An 18,337-nucleotide genomic window follows, 5' to 3' on the forward strand; every position below is an offset into this window, starting at 1 on the left:
AACTTTGAAAAGAAAAAGAACCAGTAAATCCAGTATTCAATAAAGACAAAATACTAACAGTAACAGAGAATCAAAAGTGTTCCATTTTGAGTGTTCAAGAGAGCTACATCCTAAGATTCATTATTTTTCAGTTGTTTCTGGTGAGTTGCCCCTGAACTTTACATAGTTCAGCTTATGACAATCTATTAAAGTTAATACAAATGTGTTCCTTTTCTTCTATAGTTTTAATTTTGGCTTCATAGGAAATGGCAAGAATTATGTTCCAATGCTTCCAAATCTTTATCAGATTTAAATTACTTGGGCTTTCACAATTTTAAGTTCTTTGTATCTCATATATGCCCCTTTCCAAACTCTGGAAAATCTGCAGTCCATCTGTTTAGACCAGGGGTAGGCCTTGGTGGAGCAGTGGGCTAATGCCTCCTTAAGTAACACCAGCTGCCTGCAATTATTGCAGGTTCGCATCCCACCAAGCTGAAGGTTGACTCAGCCTTCCATCCTTCCGAGGTAGGTAAAATGAGGACCCAGATTGTTGGGGGCAATAAGCTGACTTTGTAATAATGCCGCTTGGGGTGTGTGTGAAAGCCCTAATAAGCAGGCATATACATCGAATGAAGGCTACTGCTAAGCTTGTAAGCCGCCCTGAGTCTTCGGAGAAGGGCGGGATATAAATGGAATTAAAATAATAAATAAATAAATAAATAAATAAATAAATAAATAAATAAATAAATAGGCAACCTCGGCTCTTTTATGACTCATGGACTTCAACTCCCAGAATTCCTGAGTCAGCTGACTCAGGAATTCTGGGAGTTGAAGTCCATGAGTCATAAAAGAGCCGAGGTTGCCTACCCCTGGTTTAGACATTGACTGAAGTTTCACCATTAATTCAAAGGTTCTTCTACTCTTCAAGACAGCCCTACATCTGGGGCTAATACTGCTGCATCTAACCCGGCAAAATCTTGAGCGACTTTATATGTCATGTCATTGAAATAATGTAATATAAAAGTTGTCAATGCAATTGTGAAAGTTTTGGAATTAATCGGGCAACATTCATCAATCTGTATCAGCAGTGAGGTCCAGAGGGTCCAAGTGAAGTGAAAGAAAGCAACCATCAAACCAGAGGTCAGTAACAGCCATGATGAGTACCTTGGTGCCACACAGAAGACATCGTTCTATGTAAATAGTATGTAGTAACGCTGTGACAAACCAAATTGAAGCCATTTTCATTTTGTCTTCGTTGCCACATTTTTTTTAGTTAGGAGGGAGGGGGGTAATTCTCAGTTAGCCAAACAATTCACATGTATGGGAACCAAGGTCATTGCTGATAACATTTTGGCGGGCTTGGAGCAGCTGGGAGGAATGGCCACATTTTCTAACAATTGGTAAATGTGATTTATGACAACAATTTGGGGTGGGAAATGTAACTTGCAATTTTGTAACCTGGGGAGGGGAATTTAGTTTTTGTATGTGCAGATATCTTGTTTCCAAAATAAAATGTTCTTTAAGGAAGAAATCTTTCCCTTGAAGCTCTTTTAAATGGTTTCATTTATCAGGACCATGACAGTATAAATCAGTCTACATTTGGACAATCTGACAGATATTCTTATGCCCAAACCACTTTAATGTTTAACATTTAAGCCTGCCACAACTACAGGTAGTTCTCAACTTACAACAGTTCATTTAGTGACCATTCAAGTTACAATGGGACTGAAAAAGTGACTTGTGACCATTTTTCACTTATGACCGTTGCGGCATCCCCATAGTCAAAATTCTGACACTTGGCAATTGACTCATGTTTATGGTGGTTGCAGTGTTCCTTTTAAGATCTTTGGACAAGCAAAGTCAATGGAGAAGCCAGATTCACTTAACAACTGCGTTACTAGCTTAACATCTGCAGTGGTTCATTTATCAACTCTGGCAAGATCGTAAAATGGAGCAAAACTCACTTAACAACTGTCTCACATAGCAACAGAAATTTTGGGCTCAATTGTTGTCGTAAGTCGAGGACTACCTGTATTGCTATAAAAATATAGGCTTTAGAATATGTACTTTAGAAATAAGTGTTTCTCCCAATTAAGGAGAAGAATAGAATAGAATAGAATAGAATAGAATAGAATAGAATAGAATAGAATAGAATAGAATAGAATAGAATAGAATAGAATAGAATAGAATAGAATAGAATAGAATAGAATAATAACTTAATAGAATAATAGAATAATAAGAGATCTAATAGGACCAGGACAGAGGAGTAACCCCTATCTCGGGGCCGCCAGAGATCATTCACCAGCGCGACCAATGCCATCTCCATGCTATACCCGGGCCTGAAGCCCGATTGGTATGGATCCAGATACTCAGTTTCCTCCAGGACCAAAGGGAGCTGCCGTGTCACCACGCTCTCAACGACTTTCGCAAGAAAGCGAAGGTTGGAGACAGGATGAAAGTTGTTTAAAATAGCTGGATCCAATGCAGGTTTCTTAAGGAGGGGCCTTACTACCGCCTCTTTCAAGGCAGCAGGGAAGTACCCTTCACTCAGTGAAGCATTGATAACTGCTAGGAGCCAGCCTCGTGTAACTTCCCGAGAGGCATAGACCAGCCACGAGGGACACGGGTTCAACAAACACGTGGCGGCACTTAATTTCCCCATGATCCTGTCCACTTCATCCGGAGTCACAGGATCAAACTCTTCCCAAATGTTCTTGGCCAAACTCATCGTTTTCCTCTCGTCAGATACTGCCCAGTCAGAGTCCAGACCAGCCCGAATCTGAGCAATTTTGTCCACCAGATATTTACTAAATTCCTCGGCCCGTCCTCGTAAGGGGTCCTCTCCTGTCCCTTGATTTAAAAGGGAGCGGACCACCCTAAACAGGGCGGCCGGGCGGTTATCTGCAGACGCAATGAGGGTGGTGAAGTAAGCACGCTTTGCCACCTCCATTGCCACAAGATAAGATCTATAAAAGGATCTTAACTGTGTTCGGTCAGACTCGGACCAACTGGTTCTCCAAATGCTCTCTAGGCTCCTTCTCCGGCATTTCATCTCCCGCAGGTCCTTGGAGAACCAAGGAGCGAGTCGGGACCTGCGCCGGGTCAGAGGCCACAAAGGCACAACGCGGTCGAGAGCCTCCGAAGCAGCCTGTTGCCAGGCATTAACTAAGGACTCGACCGGGCTGTGGGAGAGGGAGGTAGGAATCAATCCAAGCGCCGTCTGGAACCTATCTGGGTCCATCAGGCGCCTGGGGCGGAACTATCTGGTCGGTTTTTGTAATAGCTTTGTTCCCTATGCCATCCGTCTGGTAAACTCGCAAGGAGCCTTGGTGGAGCAGTGGGCTAATGCCTCCTTAAGTAACACCAGCTGCCTGCAATTAGTGCAGGTTCGCATCCCACCAGGCTCAAGGTTGACTCAGCCTTCCATCCTTCCGAGGTAGGTAAAATGAGGACCCAGATTGTTGGGGGCAATTAAGCTGACTTTGTAATAATGCCGCTTGGGGGTGTGTGAAAGCCCTAATAAGCAGGCATATACATAGAATGAAGGCTACTGCTAAGCTTGTAAGCCGCCCTGAGTCTTCGGAGAAGGGCGGGATATAAATGGAATTAAAATAATTAAAAAAAAAAAATAAGATTCGTATATGCACTTGTATAAAGGTAAAGATAAAGGTTCCCCCGCACATGCGTGCTAGTCGTTTCCAACTCTAGGGGCTGAAAAGAATTTATATGGTAGAATTTTAAATTTTTTAAAAAACAGAAATTTCCATCTCAAGGATATCAGTTCAGCAATCTTGTTTTTCTCTAAACAGCAAATGATGGTAGAATCATACAAAGCTCCTAATTACCTTCTGTTTCAGCCACTTATGTCTTATAATCTGGGATATATATTTTCCAATGCCTGTAATGCCAAGAATGTCTTTGGGACACAATAAATCTTAAATTTAGAGTTCTAATTTAACCCTATCTAAAATCATTTCTATTTTGTGGCAAAGTTACATCACAGTGCTGCTGACACAAAACACAAAGCCATATGTACTAAACTCGGTTTGTCTGCTTTACTTGCATGTTTGCCTTAACCTTAAATAACTCAACTTCTCCTTGGCTCCCTCACTCATGGAAAGTGGATTAATCACATATGCAGATTCTTGGTGAAATGAGGGATGGCTTTTTTGTAGTATGAGCCCCTGTGGTTTTTCAACCACTGCCTCAAAAGGAACACAATGAAATCACCAGGAATCTACTAACAGAAGTGAGAGATTTGTTTGTGCTGTTATTCTGTGCTATACAAGCAATACAGATAGTCCTCAGATTACGATGACAATTGGAAACAGGACCATCATCACTAACCAATACAGTCATAAAGCATATGATTGCATCCCTTAGTGATGGCAATCCAGGCAGGTTGCTATTGTAATCCCAAGATGCAAGATGGTCATTAAGCGGGAAGCAGTGGGAGCCCTAGGTAAGGAGTAAGGGATTGTTGGGGATGATCTTGCAGGCCCAACAAGCATGCAGTAGGGGAAGGGAATGCTAAACTGCGGCACCAAGGGAAGAAAGACACAGGTGCATGCGAGCACAGGCAAGTTACAGAACAGTGTGCAGCACAGGGCAAGCGAAGAGGTGCAGATGCATGCGAGCAAAAGGAGGCCCTTTGCAATGCACAGGAAGGCTGGGGAGGGAGACATGTAACCTTCACAGCCATAACTAGCACTAATTCAGCGCCAGAATAACTTCAAACCGTTGCTGAACTAGTAGTTTCTAAGGAAGAAGCAAAGCCTTTAAAGTAATTTACAAGTCCCTTTTCTCAAGCTCTTGGGTTCGTCAAGACCTAGAATGGCTTCCATGCAAAGCTGGCATTGTGCAGTTATTGTGCTATGCATCATTCAAACATTTTTTGGAATCTAGGGAACTCCAACATCTGTTGGCACCGTTTTCCTACTGAATTGCCATCATTTTTCTCATTTGAAAGAAGGATGGGGCATACAGACAATGCCTTTTGATTGTGTTGGAGACTATTTGGGTGCCAGATAACTTGCAATGAGAGGATGGCTAAAATTCAAGACAGTAAAAGGAAAACAGTATCAAACTCATAAATTTTGAGCCATACAGCCACTCTCACTACAGGTAAATTGCAGCATTTTGTAAACTGATTTCAAACTTCACACACAAATCATTTTCACTTGTGGTGGACGTGTGCAGAAGCTAAAACCTATTGGAACATAATCAAATCATGGATAGAAAGGATGATACAACAACGAATAGAATTAAGACCAGAAATATTCCTGTTGGGTATTTTACCAGAGAAATATAGTAAAGAGAACACATATTTGATTATTCATATAACCACTGCAGCTAGGATTGTGTTTGCACAAAACTGGAAGGCACTGAAAGCTCCTCCAGAAGAAGAGGTGATCAGGAAAATAATGGAACGTGCAGAAATGAATAGATTAACAATGATAACTAAAGATAAGACAGAGTCAGAGTATTATGAAATTTGGGGAAAATTTTATGAGTGGGTGAAAAACAGAATATGCTTAAAAGACAGCTAACACTAATTTAGATGGAAGAAAAATGAGGAGATAAGGATATTATCATACCTAATATAGACATTGAAAATCCAAGGAGAGGAGCTGCTCGGACATCACCCCTGAATTGTATCAGAAGAGGAATGGGAGGGAAGAAAGGAGAGGAGAGAGGGAAGAGAGTAGAGGAGGGGGAAGGAAGTAGGAAGGCTGGAGGGAAAGAGGAGAAGTGGGGAGAAACGGGAGGGGAGTGGTGAGGGAAAGAGGAGAGGAAGAAGAAGGAAGTAGGAAAGAAAGGAGAAAGGGAGAAAGAAAGTAGAGAAGAGGGAAGAGAGAGAAGGAGGGTGGATACAGTGAAAGGGGAAATGGACGAGCAGCACCCAAACTTACATGTATGTATCTATGTATGGTGTTATATAATACCTACAGCATTACTGATATAACAAATGTTAAAATACCTGAAAAAATGTTTATATTTCATTGGTTAGTTTGTGGAGGAACTAGTTAGTTTGTGGTTAGTTTGTAAAGGAATTTTGAAAAATAAAATTTAAAAAAAAATCATTTTCACTTCACTACTCATCCTGAATACAGGTAGTTCTCGAGTTACGACCACAATTGAGCCCAAAATTTATCTTGCTAAGGGAAACATTTGTTAAGTGAGCTTGCCCCATTTTACTTTTCTTGCCACAGTTTGTTAAGTTAATCATTGCATTTGTTAAGTTAGTAATATGGATGTTAAGTGAATCTTGAACAAAGCATCGACCTCCTCCGGCGGAAGTCGACCCCCGACCAACGAGATAGACAAGCCCAAGCCGGCCAACAACTCGCAGAAGTGTGCAGGCTGTGGCGGAAACCACGTGCGCAGCCTCTCCAAGTTCCGGTCGGCCACGTGTCGGGCCTGCAAGAAGAAAGGCCACATAGCCGCGGTCTGTCGTAGCCGCCGCCCCCAAGAAGAGATCCACGAGCTGCACCCGGATGAATCGCCGTTGAGAGGTACTGGGGCCCCGACCCGATTACGAATTGGCTATGTTGAGAGCCAGCTGGCCATCCACCACAGTGGTAGCCGCCGGCTGCTCAAATCAAAAATTAAATTAACAATCCGTTTGCAGGGCGTTCCCTGCAACATGGAGCTTGACTCCGGCTCGGAGGTCTCCATCATTTCTGACGAGACCCTTAACTATATTAACAGCTGGAGCAAGCAGCGGATTCAATTACGGCCCTCAAATTTAGCCCTGACCGATTTCCAGAATACACCGGTCAAGGTAAAGGGGGAGGCCACCCTTTCCGTGGGGTTCAAGAGTTGCGAGGAGCACCTGGAGGTAGTGGTGGTAGAGGGCCGGAGAGCCAGCCTAGTCGGCCTAGACTGATTTGAGGCCCTGGGAATCGCAGTCACCGGGATCCACTGGATCCAGGGAGAATCCATCGAGGCCGTCTGCAAGGAGTTTGCAGACGTCTTCGATGGGAAGCTGGGCAGGTACACAGGGCCCCCCATCTCGTTCAAGTTGAACCCGAGCGTCCCATTAGGGTCAGGCAGTGGCGAGTCCCCTTCGTGCTCAAGCATAAGATCGAGAGCGAACTGGACAAGCTGGTGGGCCAGGGAATCTTAGAGCCCGTAGATGGGGGAGAGTGGGAGACCCAGATAGTCACCCCACTGAAAGCCAACGGGGAGGTGAGAATCTGCGCCGACTACAAATGCTCGGTGAACCGCGCCCTAAACCTGCACGCTTACCCGGTCCCCATGGTCAGCCACGTTCTCGCTTCCCTCCAAGGCGGCACCATCTTTGCAAAGCTCGATCTTGCGCAGACGTACCAACAGCTCACGGTTACCAGGGCAACGGCTGACACTCAGACGATAGTAACTCACAGGGGAGCTTTCAGGGTGAACAGACTGCAGTTTGAGATCAGCATAGCTCCTGGCATTTTCCAGATCATGGAAAAAAATCGTCAAGGGCATCCCAGGAGTCTGCCCCTATTTTGATGATGTCCTGATTGCAGGAGCATCAGCTGAAGAACTGGCAGGTAGGCTTAGGGAGGCTCTAACCAGGCTGCGCGCTGCTGGCCTCAAACTGAAGAGGGAAAAGTGCAGCATTGGTGTTCCTTCCACTGAATTTCTGGGGTTCAGGATAGATGCCAAGGGAATCCACTCCACAGAGTCCAAGGTAAGGGCAATCAAACTGGCACCCACACCTAGGAACAAAGCAGAGCTACAGGCATTCCTGGGCCTGCTCAATTTCTACCACACCTTCCTTCCTCACAAGGCAGCAATAGCAGAACCACTACACAGGTTATTGGACAAGAAGGCAGCATGGGCCTGGACTTCCGTCCACGACCAAAGTTTCAGAGCCTTAAAGGCACTACTGTCTGACAAGTCCACAGTAACACACTTCATGGAAACGAAGCCCATATGCATCGCATGCGATGCATCCCCTTACGGTGTGGGCGCTGTACTAAGCCACCTTGAACCTACTGGGGCCCAAATTCCAATCGCCTACTATTCCAGGACGCTGTCTGGAGCCGAGAGGAACTACGCCCAAATAGATAAGGAAGCCCTGGCAATAGTGGCCGGGGTTAAGAAGTTCCATGATTATCTATATGGCAGGGAGTTCACCATTTACACAGACCCATGGATTCTGGAGATCGTGGTTGAAAAAACTGGGCCTCTCTCTTACATCGTGGGGGTGGAGGGGGATCAATATATCAGGCGGCACATCGACCAGCTCAGAGGAAAGGCCCCTGAGTGCATCACCCATGGCCAACCGGATAGCCACACCCCAGAGGAGGCCAGACCAACTGGGAACGGCACAGACCATGAACTAGAGGAGGATGGCCTCCTGCAGCTGGCCCTGCAGCAGCAGCAGGGCATCATTGGAGACGGGAATCCGGCGGCCGGACTCAACCCAGCACAGGAGTATCATGAGCCAGACGTTCAAGGCCAGGGCTAAGCCACACCCAGACGGTCCACCAGGCCCCACAGGACACCAGCGTACTTAGCGGCCTATGTTTGCAAGTGACCAACTTGCTGTATATGTATTTATCACACATTGTATAGTTATGCATGTACATAGTTGTAGGATGGTTCTTCTCTAAGGGGGGAGGGGTGTTATGTATCCAGGTGCAGGCAGAGGCCACTAGGGGGGCGTTGGCCTGGACGGTTTGGCGGGAAACCTAGGGCCAATCCCATTGGCTGGCCGCCTACCTGGCCAGGTATATAAGGAGGCCAGGTAGCCCTTGTTCTTCAGTACGGAACCCCCCCCCCCCACAATAAAGAGCTGAACACGTACTCCGGCTGGCGTCTCTTCCTTGCGTCGGACCCACTACATTACACCGCATGAAACAACTTCGCAGGCCGGATCTGGGCCCCGGGCCTTGTGTTTGACATGTCTGTATTATCAGACAGTCTGATTTTACTTGTTTGATCACAGCTAAGTACCATTCTGTAGTCTCTGTGGTATGTCAAGATAGCTCATCTAAACCTTCTCAGTTATTTTAGAATATTTTTTTCTTTCTTATCCTAATTTTTTTGTTTTGTTTTGTTTCCTAGTCTATGACCAAATAAAAGATTTCTAATTCTGATTCTTAAAGGAGCACATCAATATGTCCATCATGCAGTAGTCTTATTGGTGTGCTAAACTGCTGGATTTAAACAGACTTACCTGGTTCTTAAAGAGAGAAAAAAAGCTGTGGAAATGAGCACAGTTCTTTTCCAAAGATGCAAACATTACATGCGGATGTCTGTTTGTTTAGGCTAGAGTTTAATGATTCTTATAAATCAGACCAATAGTGCTATGTATTTATCTATGGATATGTGACAAACAGGGTCTGTCTGTTGTGATTCAGGGTCAGCCTGTGGGTTCAGCAGTTGGGTCGGACGATTCAGAGGAGGAGGGGGGTGTTGGAGAGCTTGCTGAGAATAATATTGAGGCTCAGCCAGGCCCCTCCCATCTGGTCACGACGCAGACCCAGCTGTGTGAGCCTGACAGCATGGATGAAGATGACCCACAGCTGGCCCTGTTCAAGGACGCCCGACGCAGGAGGCAGTCAATCAGGAGTAAACAGAGGAAGGCAATGGGGCACCTCGGAAGGAGGCAGAGAGAAGCCACGCCCTGAACTGTTTAAAAGGGGAATGTGTGGGAGGGCTGGTTTGCTGAAGGCAACCGTTTGAATAGCTCCTGTTTCATGGTTCCTCTTTGCTCTCTTTGCTCTCTTTGCTCTGTTTGTTTTTATGTTAATAAATTTGGTAGGCTTAGTTCCAGCCTCTTGCCTTCTTGTAAAAGGGGTTGTCCCTGCCTTTTCTGCAGGGCCGGTAGCAGGCTGGTACAGAACACTGCCATCTTATCCCAACTTACTGTACAGGATTGGAGATGCAGAAGCCTGTCAGACTCCATCTCAAACAAAAAATGTTAGTAAGGATCCAAAGGACATGGACTTCCATTTGTAAGCTTCTGTGTTTTCCTACTGCTGCTTCTGTCTTTCTTATCTTGATTAGAAATGCTAAGAGTGCTCTTTTTGGAAGCATTCAAATTTATTTTACAGTTAGCCCTCAATTTATACCCACAATGAAGCATCACTGCATAACTGCTTTTACAACAGTTGTTAAACAAGTCGCCACTATTATTAAATGAATTGTGTAGTCATTTAGTGAATCCAACATATCCAATAGGTGTTTTTTTATCATTTTCTACTGGAAAATGGCAAAAGGGTTGCAAATTGTGTTCAAATGATTGAGGGACACTGCAGTCAGTCATAAATGCAAGCCAGTTGCCAAGTGCCCAAAATGCAATCATAATCAGCAGGGGGGTGGGCAGAAGTTGTAACTTTCGAGTCCATCGTAAGTTTGAAAGGATCGTTAAGTGACTGGTCATTAAGCAAGGACTACCTCTAGTATAACTAGTCAGAACTTTTACAATGCTCAAAATATTCTAAAAGGGTTTACTCCAGTAGGCTGCAGGCGAAAGTTGAGAGTAGCTTCTTTAAAACCAGCCAATGGTTATACGCACGTGTACACGTCAAGGAACAAGTTGGCGCATCCTTGGCATCAATTCGGCAAACATATTGTATTCATCAACTTTACAGTAGAAAGAAGCATTTTTTCTTTTTCTGCATATAATATATGGAACTTGTATCAAATTAATAAAATTAAAGATGAAGAACTGTTGACAAGGTCTTGCTATTCTCCATACTCATCTGAAGATAGTTAAGATGGCTGAATTAACGTTAAAAGTCTACACACTAAGGGATTAATTACTAAGAAATTTTGGCATTGGATTTGTTGCTTCTCACATAAAAATAGTCTATGAATTCTACAATATCCTCCAAAGGAAAATGTAAACTCTATTGAACACAGCTGTACTAATGAAAGGACAAGGGCCTAGAGGCAACCCTTCTCTGTAACAGTTCCAATTCAATAGAACACCTTGCTTCCAGAGGTAGGTCTGGCACCCTTGGTATTAGTCTTCCATTAAACAGTTAAAATTTATGAATGTTTATGGCTTGACTTATATTTGAGGTCTTGACTGGGTGGGCAAATTTCTTTCTACTGTTATGTTCTGATTGTATATTTTTATAAACTGCCAAGAGTTAGCTGGCTGACAGGCCGTACTCAGCGTGTGGTCCTCAATGGAACCGCATCTACATGGAAGGAAGTGTGTAGTGGGGTGCCCCAGGGCTCTGTTCTGGGCCCAGTGCTCTTCAATATCTTCATTAATGATTTGGATGAGGGGATAGATGGGGAACTCATCAAATTTGCAGACGACACCAAGCTGGCAAGAATAGCCAATACTCCAGAAGATAGGCTTAAGATACAGAAGGATCTGGACAGACTCAAACACTGGGCACTAACAAAATGAAATTCAATGGTGAAAAAAGTAAGGTTCTACATTTAGGCAGGAAAAATCAAATGCATAGGTATAGTATAGGTGGTACCTTGCTCAATAGTAGTAACTATGAGAGGGATCTCGGAGTCTTAGTAGACAATCACTTCAATATGAGCCAGCAGTGTGCTGCAGCTGCCAAAAAAGCCAACACAGTGCTAGGCTGCATTAACAGAGGGATAGAATCAAGATCAAGTGAAGTACTAATACCACTTTACAATGCTTTGGTAAGGCCACACCTGGAATACTGCATCCAGTTTTGGTCACCACGATGTAAAAAAGATGTCGAGACTCTAAAAAGGATACAGAGAAGAGCAACAAAGATGATTAGGGGGCTGGAGGCTAAAACATATAGGGAACGGTTGCTGGAATTGGGTATGTGTAGTTTAATGAAGAGAAGAGTGAGGGGTGACATGATAGCAGTGTTCCAATATCTCAGGGGCTACCACAAAGAAGAGGGAGTCAAACTATTCTCCAAAGCACATGAAGGTAGGACAAGAAGCAATGGATGGAAACTAATCAAGAAGAGAAGCAACCTAGAACTAAGGAGAAACTTCCTGACAGTTAGAACAATTAACCAGTGGAACAACCTGCCTCCAGAGGTAGTGAATGCTCCAACACTGGAGGTTTTTAAGAAGAGACTGGACAGCCATTTGCCTGAAATGATATAAGGTTTCCTGCCTGAGCAGGGGGTTGGACTAGATGACCTCCAAGGTCCCTTCCAACTTTATTATTATTATTATTATTATTATTATTATTATTATTATTATTATTATTATTATTATTATTATTATTTGAACTGTGCGATATGAAAAAAGTAAGCTAGAGGATGGATAGATAGATGGATGGATGGATGGATGGACAGACAGACACCGATAAACTGCGTTTACCCTACATGTATTTCAAGTTTGTAGCAAGCATCCTACAGCAAGTCACAACCAAGAAAACAACGTTCTCACAAAGACTGAGTAGGCAGGCTTACCGCATGGGGAAAAAATGGAGTTAGGCTACAGAATCTTGAAACTGAATTCAACAGTGAGTAAAGTAGGCCTTCCTATTACACTGGGTAGTCTTGGTTTAATAAAAGGGATACTAACAGCATATTTAATACTATAAAAGAGGCCCATCTGTTCTTGTACTGCGGTATTTTAGAATGCCCATTTTTGTGTAGAGAATTTGATCACCATACAAGCGGTGGTAGAAAGAGATGAGACATGCTTATTTTATTGGACCTGTTTTGTAATATGAAAAATAAAAGGCTATGGATAAGGAAGATTGTTGCTTCTATATTTCTTTCAGAAATTTCCTTGTAATTTCATAAAAGCAACAGTCAATAAATACATATCTTTTAAATATTGAACAAGGATAGTGAAGCGTAGCTAATCAGAGCTGAAACATAAAATTCATTAATGTAATAAAGTGCTCTTATGACTTTACAATACTTTAGTATGAAGTCTCACCAACTGCAATGTGTCTGTATATAGACAGCCCTCGACTTACAACAGTTCATTTACTGATCGTTCAAAGTTACAGCAGCACTGAAAAGTGACTTATGACCATTTTTCACATGACTGTTCCAGCATCTATTTCCCATGGTCATGGGATCAAAACTCAGATACTTGGCAACTGCTTCATATTTATGATGGTTGCAGTGTTCCAGGGCCACAACCTCTTTGTAAGTAAAATAAGTGAGGAAGCTAGATTCACTTAACAACCATGCCACTAACTGAATAACTGCAGTAATTCACTTAACAACTGTGGCAAGAAAAGTCATAAAATGGAGGAAACATCACTTAATAGCTGTCTTGCTTAACAACAGAAATTCTGGGCTCAATTGTAGTTGTAATTCTAACACTACCTGTATGCTTTTTATTTGTGAGCTGCTCTAAATTGTTGGAAGAGCAAAGAAAAATGTAATAAATAAATAAAGATTAAATAAGATTAAAACTAGAACTAGAGAATGAAAATAATTACTTTAAAATTTAGCTCTAAACTATTTTTTTTATATTAAGTAACATTAAACAAGAGAAAATTGACATCGTTGTATAGTGTTAAAGTAATAACTAATGGTAATTGTACTGCTGAAAACTACAGAGAATTTTTGTCGGAAAATAAAGTACCACGGAAACTTGGAAAATAGCATCAAAGAAGTTGACCCATTTTTAAATATCTCTGAGTAAATAACAGGCCTTTATTTAATAGTGAAATGTGGTTCATATCACTCCTTTTTTAAGGAATCTAGGAGCAAGATATTTTACTAACAAGAATTGAAATGGTCAGCTACAATATAAAGTACTATACTGATCCATTTGGGCTATAGTTTTATGATCTGGCAGTTCCAGTTTAACTATAGTGACATGAGGTGAACTTCCTTACATTGCAGGTTGAACTTCAGAGATATTATTTTTTAAAAAAGGAGAAATCTTCTATGCAATCAGTTTAATTTAAGGCTGTTGTATTTTTTTGCATAATGGTCAAAACTTGAGTTTATTCTTTTTACTTTATCCCTTGAAAGCTCGAGTATGCCTCCCTTTTCTTGTTTTTTTAACAGTTTATTAACTGCCACATCATCTTCTGTACCTGAAAAGCATCTCCATGACACAACATATTCATATTCTATATTTTAATACACACACATACACACTTTTTTTAAAGTGAATATATGAAGATCCTAATAATAATAATAATAATAATAATAATAATAATAATAATAATAATAATAATGTTTTGGTAATGGTTTTCAAGGCCCTACATGGCATGGGTCCAGAGTACCTCCTGCTGCCGGCGTCAACTTCCCTCCGCCCTGTGCGTTCCCACAGAGAGGGCCTCCTCAGGGTGCCACCAGTCAGAGAATGCTGGCTGGTGGCCCCCAGGGGGAGGGCCTTCTCTGTGGGCGCCCCGGCTTTATGGAATCAGCTGCCGGTTGAGCTCCGGATGGCACCTGACCTTCGCTCCTTCCGACGCGGTCTGAAGACCTACCTATTTGAACAAGCCGGCCTGGCCTGATGGGGGATGTGCTGGCGTTTTTATTCGGGATTTTTATATTATTCTACTGTTTTTAGCTCGGGCTCTTATTTAATTCTTTTTTTAATTTTTGTATTCTGTTTTTTTTATGTGCCCTGTTCACCGCCCTGAGTCCTTCGGGAGAAGGGCGGTATAGAAATATAATAAATAAATAAAAAGAAGAAGAAGAAGAAGAAGAAGAAGAAGAAGAAGAAGAAGAAGAAGAAGAAGAAGAAGAAGAAGTAGTTGGAAGGGACCTTGGAGGTCATCTAGTCCAACCCCCTGCTCAGGCAGGAAACCCTATACCATTTCAGACAAATGGCTGGCCAGTCTCTTCTTAAAAACTTCCAGTGTTGGAGCATTCACCACCTCTGGAGGTAGGTTGTTCCACTGGTTAATTGTTCTAACTGTCAGGAAGTTTCTCCTTAGTTCTAGGTTGCTTCTCTCCTTGACTAGTTTCCATCCATTGCTTCTTGTCCTGCTTTCAGGTGCTTTGGAGAATATCTCCAAAGATCTCTACATGGCTGTGTAAACATACCTGCAAAAGTTTCCAAATTTCAAGACAATTGTTTTTTAAATTATCTTCATGGACCACTTCTACAATTTTAAAGAAATCCTCCATCAATAGAAAATTTTTCTCCCTTTACATCTAGAAAACAAAAGATTACTCCTGACTCGTTAACTGCAAGTTGTCAAACCTGCAGTTTGACTGGTCTCATCTATTGGAACCATGACACAAGTTTTATAACATTTATCTAATTTTCTTATTTCTTGAGCGTGTTCATATCTAGGAATTTTCAAGCATAAATATATCAAAGATGACTTTACATTATAAACAGAATTTCCATATTCTCATTTTTCGAAAATTATCCCTGCTCAATATAACATTTTAAAAAACACATAAGAAACTAGGCTCTCAAATAGCTCCATTGCTACTAAACACAGATCTTTCAATCTGCCAGTTATAGTTACATTTCATTTCACAATGGAAACTGTATTTAGTCATTAGTATAACAGGTGTGCATAGGTGTGTCACCTTCTGTCAGTGATCTTTTTATGGAGAAGATTAACAGATAATTGAATGAAATGCAGTTGTGGAGGTATAAAAATCATCACCCATACAACTTCTTGCTATGGAAATACTACCTGCTGCATTTATTAACTCCTTTTGGATGAACTCTACAATTTTTTGTAATTGCAATTTTTTTAAGCTTATCTGGAGAAATTTTTTCTATCAGCTACCAAGTATAGCATAGTTTTTTCACAAAATATCAAAGCTCCTGCAGAGCATTGAAATTTAATGCAAACAAGCATTGTTTTCCAACTTTATAAAATTCATTATGCTCATGTGGAATATTTGGTTCCAGAAGTTTAAATTTTTAAACCTGAAATTATTTACATAACATTTTAAATTGCAACATTGTTAATACTTTAAAATAAAAAAATGGGAAAAACTTTATAAATGCAAATTGAGTGCCAATTGTTTGCAGAATATTGGAGAAAATACCAAATTCCTTTTCTGCTCAAAGAATTAAGATTTCAAAAAAAATATATGCAGTTTTGGAATCATGCATGCCTTCATTTTATTAATGCCTCTTGAACATAAACTCTTAGTAAAAATCTGCATCTTTGTAAGGACAAAAAATTAAGAAAGGTTGAAATCTCAAATCACAGTAAGGATGTAAGAATAGTTTATACAAATACAGATTTATAAATGCAGAAAAGCTATTTAATATTAACTACTGGATGCTTCCATATGGACACCAAAAAGAAAAAAAAGCATAAACAAGAATCATGATTACCTCAAGGTACGCTGGCTCATGAATCTTTCTATATGTTAACATGAAAAAAATTCAAGCATACCTGAAGCACACCAAATTGTATTCAGATTTGGTCAGAATCTTGCATCTGTGATTATTTTGTAGATCCAATACAAATGCTACTGGTACGAAGTTTATAACTGTACTTCTCACAAATCTTTTCTCTCCTCACTTTACATGTAACCTCAACAGATTAAGCTACTGCTGTCCCAACCCACGCTATTTATGAGTGCCGCATCCTTCTATCTTGGTTTTTATGCACTTGTGTTTTTATCAGTTGTCAAGGAAACACCAGATTTCTACTACTGCAGCTCTGTGTTTAGATCAGTTATGGTAAAGACATCATCATCTTGAAATGTAGAGGTAACTCATCTAATTTGCTCAATAGTCTTGAGACTAATGTTAAACTATCCAGCTTTTTAAAAAATACATTTTTGTTATTAGACATCTAAATTTACAGGAAAAGTAAATGAGCATTTTAACCTGTACATTGTATTTATACATACGTGTTATTACTTCCGAGAAATGGACAACTTGTAACTGCTCATATCCTTCATGACAGCCATTTTGTGAAAATTACCAGGATGTTTTGTCAACATTCCAAATATTTTTACCAGCCCCAAAAGACTTCTAACTTTGGGCTTCACTTGAAAAACCAAGCTACTCCAATCCTACCCGCCACTATCACCCAATAGCATTTACTTTTTAAAGACTTGTCATTTGCCTGTCAACATCTGCCTACATGCTAACCAAACACTAATTGTAGTGTTATTTATGGATACAAAATTCAATGAACCTTAAACCAAGTAAATAACCATCAGTAAACAATGGTCCAGTGTGCCAAACCTTCCATTGGTAGAAAACATAGACAAGCAATAAGCTTTAAGAAAGCTAACTGCAGGAGGAACAGTGGAAAGAAGCCACTTGGTTACTTTAATTCTTACTTCATAGATTAAATGAACAAAATATATAATCCTGGATTCTACTTCTAAAATCTATTAAAAAAAGTCCAGAAGCAGGACAAGAAAATCTCATTAATTACCCAAAGTATACGCTCCCTAAATTTGGAGACTCTTTTATTTATGCTGCATATTACTAAGTAGTAGCCTCAATAGATTTGTCATTTTAGCCAACTGTGCTACTTATAAGGTTCAGAAGATATTGGAACATCTAGCAGTCTGTACTCTTAACAAATGTCTTGAGAACCAACCTAGAATTTTCCTGACAGTTAAGATCACAGATTAATCAATCAGTGGAATGGCTTGCCTCCAGAAGTTGGGAGTGCTCCAACAGTGGAGGTTTCTAAGAAGAGATTGGACAACCATTTGTCTGAAACAGTATAGGGTCTCCTGTTTGAGCAGGGGGTTGAACTAGAAGACCTCCAAGTTCCTGTGCCAAACTGAGGAACTATGACTGAATGCACTTTCTTGCACAGCATAGTGTTGCTTCCTTGTGCGCTCAACTGTATAATGAAACAAGAACTGATGCTTTTCTAGTAGCTCTCCATATGTCAGCCAGCTGCATTTTGTTAAAGTACAACAAAGCTGTTCTATACTTTACATGCTAAATATACTTACAGAGCATTGGGAAATAAGCTTCTGAGGGCATAACTCTTTCAATGCAGCAACTTGGGAGAACTTATATATATGATTCACATGCCAATGGGTTATTCTTGTCAGTTAAATTATTATGAGTGTATTCAGATATATTTTACTCAAAGTAAAATTCATTGCCACAAGAGGTTGTGGTTATGATTACTAATTTAAATCTTAGAGAAGCATCACATAAATATATCAGTAAGCTATGTTTGATTTGTTGTTAACAGATGTTCCATAACAGTCCATGGGACAACTACACAAAGGAAATATGAAGCACTTAAGTCTTAACTTACCAAGCAAATTTAACTCTTTGCACTGGAAATCAGCCACAATTTCTTTGATCTTCAAATAGTAATTTAACATATTTTAAGTATTTTCTTTCCCAATGTCCCTTGACATTGAGTTGTAAGTTTGCAAAAATACAGTATTTCTCTGGAAACAGATCACAAAAATCAGTGGAGTTTACTTTTCAGTAGACGCATACTGAAATAAGAATCTAGTATATTCAATTTTTGAAGTTATCCTATACAAATATAAAGTATTCA

At 40.9% G+C, this 18,337-nt stretch overlaps 2 protein-coding genes across 2 annotated transcripts in view; both read right to left on the reverse strand.

Annotated features, from left to right (window-relative positions):
• The window catches only part of ZNF831 (zinc finger protein 831), a gene marked incomplete at its 5' end in the record, with an annotated part of 44,942 nt that extends 37,487 nt beyond the window's left edge, over positions 1 to 7,455 (reverse strand). Inside the window, one exon of the mRNA XM_083358226.1 lies at positions 7,312 to 7,455. Coding sequence (XP_083214352.1) covers positions 7,312 to 7,455 — 144 coding nt within the window. The remainder of the gene's footprint in view (positions 1 to 7,311) is intronic.
• TUBB1 (tubulin beta 1 class VI) overlaps positions 1 to 18,337 on the reverse strand; it is a 917,325-nt gene that overhangs the window by 807,232 nt on the left and 91,756 nt on the right. The window lies entirely within an intron of this gene.

This window comes from Vipera ursinii (assembly GCF_947247035.1).
Source record: "Vipera ursinii genome assembly, chromosome: 3".
Lineage (NCBI taxonomy): Eukaryota > Metazoa > Chordata > Lepidosauria > Squamata > Viperidae > Vipera > Vipera ursinii.